Source organism: Limulus polyphemus, unplaced genomic scaffold (assembly GCF_000517525.1).
Source record: "Limulus polyphemus unplaced genomic scaffold, Limulus_polyphemus-2.1.2 Scaffold282, whole genome shotgun sequence".
Classification (NCBI taxonomy): Eukaryota; Metazoa; Arthropoda; class Merostomata; order Xiphosura; family Limulidae; genus Limulus; species Limulus polyphemus.
In genome coordinates, this window is record NW_013665892.1 from 230838 (window position 1) to 241328 (window position 10491).

The 10491-nt window shown below is 33.3% G+C and overlaps 1 protein-coding gene across 2 annotated transcripts; it reads left to right on the forward strand.

Moving 5' to 3' along the window:
* Window positions 1–538: 538 nt before the first annotated feature.
* On the forward strand, window positions 539–8460 carry LOC111085226 (leucine-rich repeats and immunoglobulin-like domains protein sma-10). 2 transcript variants are annotated; one of them, XM_022382830.1, is made up of 4 exons: window positions 539–645; window positions 5697–6380; window positions 7361–7509; window positions 8010–8168. In XM_022382830.1, the coding sequence occupies exons 1-4, from the start codon at window positions 566–568 to the stop codon at window positions 8147–8149; spliced, it is 1053 nt and encodes a 350-aa protein (XP_022238538.1). In that variant the 5' UTR covers window positions 539–565; the 3' UTR covers window positions 8150–8168. The 2 variants fall into 2 exon arrangements, with proteins under 2 accessions (XP_022238538.1, XP_022238537.1); XM_022382829.1 differs by lacking the exon at window positions 8010–8168 and adding an exon at window positions 8175–8460 and having other exon boundaries at window positions 541–645.
* Window positions 8461–10491: the final 2031 nt, after the last annotated feature.

The window sequence follows — 10491 nt, forward strand, 5'->3', positions numbered from 1 at the left end:
AATTAGGTGTCTATTTACTTGTGACCACTCAGTGTATGTAATAGGTGAAAGACAAAATTGTGCTGAACAAAATTTGGTCCAGATTTAGAAGAAATAAAGTACTGTTTTATAACTCTGGATGTTTTAAGTCTAGATGGCGCTAAAGAAATGCAAATAGTTACGTAGTTATATAAGTCTTGACCAAACATCAACTTTTATGGTGACGTAAAAACACTGAAACATGTAAAGTCTTCTTAGATCTGGTCCCTATTTTTTTAAAAAAATATTTATTGTGTAATTATTTTAGCATAATACTACTTTTGATTGTATAAATTTGTCATTATCTTTTCAAAAAACAGAATATATGATATTTTTTACGGAAGGTATGTGAAGATGTCATGTGTCCGAATGTCCTCTATGAAATGAATGAGAATGTAGCATCTGTATATATAGATAAAATATTCCACATTTAACTCGAACAAAATACGATTGAGTAACACGTTGTATAATAAACAACATTAATTATCACCCTTTTACGTCATAGCCTTGGTAGAGATACAAAAATGTGTCAGTATCACCTGTTTCGATGGCTTATAAATCCCTAACAGAACGTGTCCCAAGGACATTGATCTGTAGATTGGAAGAAGACAAGATGGCCCGAAAAGAGTAAGCGCCTGTGTATTTTCATTTATTTATATGGTTGAATGTAAAAATCTCTTTACTAATATTTCTCTGTTCTGTTTATCAACTATCTTATTGTATCTCTTTCTTTAATATTTCACTAATGCACATGATTTCAGGAGATGTATTGATTTAGGTACACTTAAAAAACTGTTCAGGAAAACCAATCCAAAAGTAGTATACATTCGCCTGATTTTAGATATGTAAAATAGTTCCTGATCTAGATGCATAAAGTAGACATCTCTGTCTGTCTGTTAGCACAAGTTCTCGTGAGAAACCTGCTGATCTAATTGCGATTACGTTTGGTAGATGAACTCTTCCACAAATTATTTTAAGTGTTCTAATAATGGGTTGAACGACTGGAACTTCATAGCCATACCATCATAATGACACGGATGAGGGTTTGACTTAAACTGACGTTTAATACCGTGAGTGAGAGATCGATTTAAAGTGACGTTTAATGCCATGCGTTACATGGGCGAAAGATTAGTGTGCTGATGTTTAAAACAGTGGAAGTGAAAGACCCACGCCCCCAGTTACCAGCATTGCTTTCTAAGCCTGATCTTGCCGGTTTCTTGGGCTAATATAGTATATTATAGTTGTAAACTTAACAAGGGTAAACATTCATACGATGTCTTGCTTTAAAAAATGGTATTGCCTCGAGAATATATATTAAAATTTGTCTTTTCTCGGTCTTTATTACAACATAGAGTGTTTTTAGTTTTTATATTCCAAACTTATTGACCTTGGTCAATACGTGCCATCTAATTATCTTTATAAACATTTTAGATACAAGTTATTAGTATACTGTTTTTTCACCAGCGATTTGGTTGATGACTGGAAAGACAGGATATTACAATGATACTTTAGTGCTATTACCGAATACCATGCTTTCTGTCTGTTTGTTTTTAGCAGAAAACTGAATAATGGGCCAACCGCAGGGATAGTCTCTCGAATTTTATGGTTATGAGCTCCTATCCTTACTGATGAGCCACTGAGAGGCTTTATTCCTCTCTAAAATTGCTTCTTAGAAGTCTCCACATCTGATAAAATGCTCCACGTGCTCAAATGCAAATATGTTTTACACCATACGGATATATATATAATATATATTCAGACAACATGGCACGAAACGAAAAGCGTCGCATAGGAAAGATTGACAAATAAAATTAGGCTATAATATCTTATGAGAAATATAGTGTGTTTGCATGAGGGAGAGATATTCAAACACGTATGGCACATATCACAGCAGAAAAACGCCATCTATCAGGAGTTTTTGCAAGTAAAACTTAAGAGCAGATGTGAGGATCACAACATTCTACATTTAAATCAACCATCCACCGATTACATTCAGACCTAGTGGTATATACAGAGAGATGTGACATTTATAAGGTTTAGAATGACAACTTTGGGAAATATATATATACTGTTTATCCACACTCCCAGCACCGGTTGCAGTAACCAGTCTTAATTTAAACTTTATAAATATCTTCGGTCAAGAGCAACTTGGATGTTTTTTCTTCCTCAGCTACAAAAAAAGTATCAGTTGTTATAGAGATATGATAGTCCTCACTATGAAGCATACCTTTCTACAACTTCACACATAGATCCTGTACCAGAACCTTGACTGCTTTAAGCCTGTACCTTGTGTTAATTAGTAACCTTTGATAAATGGCTCTCTCCATTTTGCTATGGCAACCTAGAACTTTATATTTAGAGGTGTTGGTGTAGTAACAATAAGAAATGGAAAATAAGGAAACGTTTCCCCCTGTTCGTCTCAGTCGCTGTTTGTTTTTGCTTTAGAGCAAAGCTCCATTGGGCTATCTGCTACTTCCACCGGGGGAAATCGAACCCCGGATTTTAGCATTTTAAGCCCATAAACTTACCGGGAGACTTATTGCCAGCCGTTATTCAGTTTCACCAGTCTACTCCCGCAGAGAGACAAGTTAACGCACAACTTTTTGTTTGTTTGTTTTTAATTTCGCGCAAAGCTACACCAGGGCTATCTATGCTAGCCGTCCCTAATTTAACAGTGAAAGACTAGGGTGAAGGCAGCTAGTCATCACTATCCACCGACAATTCTTGGGCTACTCTTTTACTAACGAATAGTGGGACAGACCGTCACTTTATAACGCCCCCACAGCTGAAAGGGCGAGCATGTTTGGTGGGATTCGAACCTACGACCCTCAGATTGTGAGTCAAGAGCCCTAACCACCTGGCCAACGCAAAGTTAAAGATGCGCGTTCTGTTAAGTAAAAGTTTGGTATAATCTATAGTCCTTGACTTTAAATAAGGAGAACCAATCAAATGGAAAAACAAAGCAGACCACAATAGAGAAACGACTACAATGTTATATTATACACACCCTTCCAAAAAAAGCCCCCCAGTGGCACAGCGATATATCTACGTACTTACAACGCTAGAATCCGGTTTTCGATACCCGTGGTGGGCAGATCACAGATAGCCCATTGTGTAGCTTTGTGCTTAATTACAAACAAACACCCCCCCCCAAAAAAAATACACCTGGTTATGGAAACTTCACGCAGTAATGACGTGTAAACCTGCAAATAATGAGTGTTCGTTTATTCTTTGGGATAACATTCTTAAACCGAAATAATATCATCGTTCGAAAACCACACTTAGACGTACATCTAACCTGAGATTATGGACAATATCTAGTTTGTAGAGAAACTAACTTTGTTTAACACATTGTGACTTTTGTCCTGGATACATGATAGAACTGTTTATAACAGTTTTCATAGGAATATCCTACTGCAACATCTTAGGGGGATATCAAGATGTGTAGCTTGGATGTTAGCATCAGTAATACTGCTGTTAAGTAAATTAATTACCTGAAACTTCTCTACACGACTTACTCTTTAAATAGTTGATCTTTGTTACATGAAATCGTGTAAATAAAATTTGACCTCGAATGCTTTGAGATGCAAGAAAATAAGCATATGGCTCAAACAATTTCAGGTTATGATGTAAACTTGTTTCACACCACTAGACACTGCAGTGTCTGTAAAATATAATTTAGATTCATATCCATCTCGAAATGCAAACTTTACATTTGATGTTTACTATTCAAAAGGTGAGCCCCCAGTGGCACACCTGTATTTACAACGCTAGAAACCGGGCTTCGATACCCGTGGTAGGCAGAGAACAGATAGCCCATTATGTGGCTTTGTGCTTATCTTCAAACAAATAAAAAAAGTTCGAAAATATATTAACTTAGTTTTACTGTAACGTGATAAATGTTTTTAAACATAGTATTTTCAATAAAACGATTTACAATTAATTAGACATTTTTCTATCGATTGCTCTCGTGCTCATAAGGTGCTATTCAGGTTGAAAATTACAGTTACAATAATTGCGTCTAATATTGACTCCAAAGTGAATAAGATACAACCGAATTAAAGTTCCAATAATTGCGAATTACAATTAATAAACAATTATTGGAACTTTAATTCGGTTGTATCTTATTTACTTTGGAGTTAATATTAGAACAAAGTGATTCAGATACAGCCAGATTACAGTTCCAATAATGGCTTTTAATCTCAACTTCAAAGTAAATCCGATACAGCCGGCGTGAAGTTGGATACCGTACTAATCCTTCAATATAGCTAAAAGTATCGCCATTTCATATAAAATTAGATTGTTTAACTGCTAAAGGTATTAACTTAAACAAAAAAGCATCGTTAGATAAATCACTCGCAACATGTGAAAAGGAAAATGTCAGTAGAGTATACAGGTCAAATGTTAGACAAAAAATATTCAGCGTAGATGTTTTAAATAGTGAAAATCGAAGTATCTTTAAGCATGAATGTATTGTATGTGTAAGAAATTTTGAAAAAAAAAAAACCTAATAAACCGAAGTTATAATTACCAATATTTGATACATTTGATCTTATAAGACAATCTGTTTTATAAAATGTGTATAGTTTGTTTGTTTGATTGTTGATTAACACAAGAGAACACAATGAGTACATCTGTGCTATGCAGGTATCGAAACCCGATTTTTAGTGGTATAGGCCACCGGACTTACTGCTGAGCTAGCAGGGGACAAATTGTAGATATACCATACATGATTTCAGGGGACAAATTGTAGATATACCATACATGATACCATACATGATTTCAAGGGACAAATTGTAGATATACCATACATGATTCCAGGGGATAAATTGTAGATGTACCATACATGATTTCAGAGGACAAATTGTAGATATACCATACATGATTTCAGCATGAGAGTCAATGAGTTAAATTTCCTTATAAACATTTTCTGATATAATGTTGTCTTTCCTTTACTATAAGAGGTTTGTTTTAGAGCAAAGCCACATTGAGCTATCTGCTGTGTCTACAGCGGGGAATCGATCCTAGGATTTTAACGTTGAAAGTCCGTAAACTTACCGCTTTCCCGCCTGGGGGACACCATAAAAAGTATCTTATAATAATTCAAGACATTTATTAGTTTTTTGATGTAGTTAACGTTACTAATATAATAATTTTTATTCAAAACAACAGTTTTATTTCCCCTATGTATTTAAATTTGCTATTATCAAATTTCTTTGTTTACTAAAATCAACCAGCTATATATTATTTAACGAAATAAGTTGTAGTTATGAAAATGTTAGACTGATAACGTGATTTCTCACCGTACCAAAAGACTCGTCAGTAGTAAGGACACACGCGTTGATTGGCTGCCTCAGGGGAGGGTAAGGGGGAAGAGAGGGTAATGTCATCAAAGATAGTTCCAAATGTTACCACCAGAGGTCGTCAGCGTAGATGGCATCATTGTTTCAATAGAAAAAAAGAGGCTGTCACTATCTTAGGGGTCGTCACATATTATTCTTTAACCAATTAGTTATTTCTTATTTTTAGTATTTCTGAAGGAAATCATCTATTATATATATATATATCCGTTCTCAACAGTGTTTTCGACCAATATAAGTTATATATTATTCTCTTGGAAGTTGTTTCAGCTTTTCATATTTGTTTTTAACTGACCCTATTTCTTAATTTTTTTACAGACTGAACCACAAGGTATCATTTTTTTCTAAAGCTATTGCAACATTGTTGACTTTTCAAGTATTTGCACCTGCAGCAGGATGTCCTCCTAAAGAAAACATTTTCCCACAATGTACATGTACGACTGGAATTGTCATATCGTGCAATATCAAGACAGTTGAAGATATTCCAGTGTGGGCTTTTCGAGGATACAGTATTAGTCGCCTTGAACTCACAATGTCTCAAACAGCAAATAAATTTACATTTGGCCGTTATTTTTTCATGGGGCTTACTATAAAGTTTATTGAGCTGAAATCATTTTCTCTGGCAACCTTAGACTTGATGAAGGACTTCGAAGGTTTAGAGAAGTCCCTAACTGGATTATCAGTCATAACATCCTCTATTGATAATGTAACTAGTACAGAACTTCAACAACTAAACAAAGAGTTTTCTCTATTTCTAACTCTAACCATGGAAGGGAGTATGTGTCTGTTGAATGATGATATTAATTATATAGGAATACCTAACATCAAGACCTTTACTTGCACTGGCAATTCAGGCATTAAAAAGGCAGACAAAGCTCCAAATTACATGTTATCAGATTTATCGAAACTTGAAAAAGTTGATCTAGGTGGCGTTGGTTTCACAGGTATAGAAAGAAACGTGTTTCCCTCGGATGCAAGTAAACTAAAGATAATCAACTTAAGGTAAATTTACATTATCAACAATAAAAGTGTTTTTAATTGAATAGAGTTGTTTAAACATCTGTTTAACAACAAGTATAAGCTTGGAATGGTCCATTCTTTCATTGGGATGTGTGTGTGAGCCAGACTAGTTTCGGAGAATTCCACTCCTCATCAGTGACCCTGGACACTACCACCAATGAAATATCAGACCATACCAAGCCTTTATAGTAGTGAGGTATCGTAAATCGTAATGGTTTATTTAAGTTAATACTTAAATACACCATTTCGAAAAGTGTTTTTGATTTTTTAGACCTAGGAATAGCAGCTGATTCAGAAAAGTACTTTTCTTATATAACCTGCAAAACTAAAAACACCATAAATATGTTATTATATGGATAGTAATATGTAGATAAAAATATTACCTGTTATTATAGGTATAATAATGTGTAGATAAAGGCATTACCTGTTATTATATGGATAATAATGTGTAGACAAAAACATTACCCGTTATTATATGGATAGTAATATATAGATAAAGACGATACCTGTTGTTATAGAGATAATAATATGTAGATAAAGACAATACTTGTTGTGAATGTTCTACAGAGATAACAAGCTGTAGATAAAGGCATTACTTGTAATTTTCTACAGAGATAATAATATGTAGATAAAGGCATTACTTATTGGTAAATGTTCTACAGAGATAACAAGCTGTAGATAAAGGCATTACTTACTGATAAATGTTCTACAGATATAATAAGCTGTAGATAAAGGCATTACTTACTGATAAATGTTCTACAGATATAATAAGCTGTAGATAAAGGCATTACTTACTGATAAATGTTCTACAGAGATAATAAGCTGTAGATAAAGGCATTACTTATTGGTAAATGTTCTACAGAGATAATAAGCTGTGGATAAAGGCATTACTTACTGGTAAATGTTCTACAGAAATAACAAGCTGTAGATAAAGGCATTACTTACTGATAAATGTTCTACAGAGATAATCAGTTGACGAAACTCGAAGTGCATTTATTCGAAAGAATGCCAGCCCTTCGTGAAGTCTATCTACAAGGAAACAAGCTAACCACGATAGAGAAAAATATATTTCAACCAGTATGGAATCAACTGACTCACCTTTACGTAAACTGTAAGTATCCTGAATAATCATAAAACTAACTTGTGTATATAGAAATGTCTTTCAGCCGATGTGGAATCAACTGGTTCACTTTGTCATAAATGTAAGTATCCTGAATAATCATAAAACTATTTCTATCTAAAAATAGAGCAACATATTTCACTAAAATGTTTTATATACGTTAATCGAGTTTCGTTCATGCATCAGCATTTTATAGAGATTATCTTATAATAATCATATTTGTCTTCGATGGCTTAAATACATAGTAAATGTTTCATTCACCATTGTAGTAAACTGAATAATCATAAAAATATAATAGCTCAGAGGTAAGCATCGTGGCTTTTGACGCTAAAGTTTGCGATTCGATCCCCTCGGTACATGGACACAGTGCAGACAGCTTATTGTGTAGCTTTCTGTATACGTAACGTACAGTAACAAAAGCTCAAGTATTCTGTTACGTTTTAAATGTCTCGAAATGTTTGAGTAATTTGAAACGAAACATTTTTTTCTAGGTAACAGCGTTGTTTGTGACTGCGATGTCGCGTGGATTCTCTACAACCCAAAGAAACCTGCAAATTTCATACCTCCAACAAGATTATTTAAAAGCTCAAGTATTCTGTTACGTTTTAAATGTCTCGAAATGTTTGAGTAATTTCAAACGAAACATTTTTTTCTAGGTAACAGCGTTGTTTGTAACTGCGATGTCGCGTGGATTCTCTACAACCCAAAGAAACCTGCAAATTTCATACCTCCAACATGTCAAGGTTCGTCTTCGACGGCTTCAGTGAGCAAGAAGTTTATTGGACTGATATTAACAGACATTGAGTTAGAAGATCTGTGCCCAACATGGATCCATTTTGTGTAAGACAATAACTGTCACAGTCGATTGTCAAAAACGCATGCTGTTCACTTGGAAGTAACAAGTATCTCAATAAAGAATACTAAAACACAATTCAATTTAAATTTTAGTAAGTATGAGGCATTTTTTACAAAGAGCTCGACAGCAACAAATATATATATATTATATTTTTACCTCTTTCAAAACTATTAACGAACCGAATTGTAAAATTGTGAGCTTTTACGTCAAACCCCTTTTGCTAAGACAGAGAAATAAAATTAATCAAAGTACCACCGTTGACTTTTTGTTGATAATCCTTCCAGTGTAATACACAATTTGCCTAGTTATCAATTATTAGATCTTGGAGAAAGAGTTTTTGTCAGTGGACTTGGGTCAGTTATTTTAGAATTAACTATGTTTCTTTCTTTGCTAATTTTAAAACTTATTATTAGAACTAGAAATTTTGACTAAAGAAATCCGTAGTTTTCGTAATATTATAGCTGAAATCTCTGGATTTTTCCAATGTAATTTTCTTTGAGTGATTTCAAAAACAATAAAAAAGCATTAATGTGGATGATTATGTCAGTAAGTTACAATTAGTTTTCAATAATCCTGTTAAGTTTTAAAAAAATTGCAGTTTCACCCTAATTGAAGCGATAGAACGTAAATTACGCATATAATTTATTTAATTTAAAGAAAGATAACAATATTAATAAATTCCTATCAAAGTAAGCTATGTACTCAGAGCAAATCTAAAAACCAGCCTGGCTATCAGCATAGCTAATTAAGTATGATTTTTCTTACCTTCCTACTTATAAAGATTAGAATTCATTTCATCAGTTGGGTACCGCCGTTGTTAAAGTTAGTTTCGGCCATAAACCCAATAATATCTCACGAGATTCGGCAGGCTAAGGAGATTTAGATTAGTCCTAAATATATATCTATTAAACTAACAATGCAAAATAACCTTAATAATATAAACATAACAATAATGATAATAATAAATGAATAAAAAGTAATAACATTAAACATGCTAACTAGTATAACCAATACTGTTTATGAAAGTTATAATATACAAGTAATATAGTAAGCCTTACTTACTTACGGAACATAAAAACAACGGCCGCTGCTAGCAGGACATTTTGAGTACAAGGAATTTTTTCATTGACATCACCATCAATCAAACCGCTATGAACAACAGCGGAAGTCAGCTTAAAAGAAAACATTCCAAACCCAAAATACAAATAAATAGAACCTTAAACAATGTATTTCATTCATATACATATCACAATTTGAATTTAATGCTGTTAATCACGTAAAAATAATTTCCCAAAAGAAAAACTTTCCATCTTTTTCAATGTCAATACAAAGCAAATGGATAAATAAAATACAATAAAATAAAATGGCTCTATTAAGTACATTCTCATGACTATATTAATATGAAATACAGCCTAATATAAAATATAAATAGTTCAACATTGTGCAATAAACTTTATTGAAAAATATGGACAACACAACGTTTACAGTACACAAAAAATGTTAAAAATTTAAAAAAAGACTACATGTTTCGGTAGTTTCCGCTACCATCACCAGGAGTAAACATCTACGCGAACGGCGGGTTTTTATACAAGAATGGTTGGACTCACTGTAATTCACAGGTGTTTTCATATATTAGCTTTGTAGTTTTATATATACACCTTGCTTCCTATAGCAAGCTACCGTGCATATGTAAAATGGATTTAATGGTGCTCCGTGGTAAGTCAGTATTTTATAAAACACCAGAGAAAGTCTGTAATGAATATTGGAAGCGATCATTAGGTAGGTTACGCTTCCTAACGACGTGTATTATTAAACATTAATTTTCACACATTGTAATTGTTTGTCAAACACGTGCTGTCCAAAAAACGAAATAAAACAGTTATGTCACCATTCCATGTACACAATCACTTTTGTGGCACTTTAACAAAACACAAACAGAAACTTAGATTCAACTGAAAACCTCAGTCCAGATGTTATTTGACTATTACTAAGCATACAATAGTACAAGTACATTACTTCTACAGTGAAGATGGCTATATAATTTGTGAGAATATTTCTTACGTATCAGTAGATTAAAATATTGGCTTGAAATATTTTAAATTTATTATATTTAAACA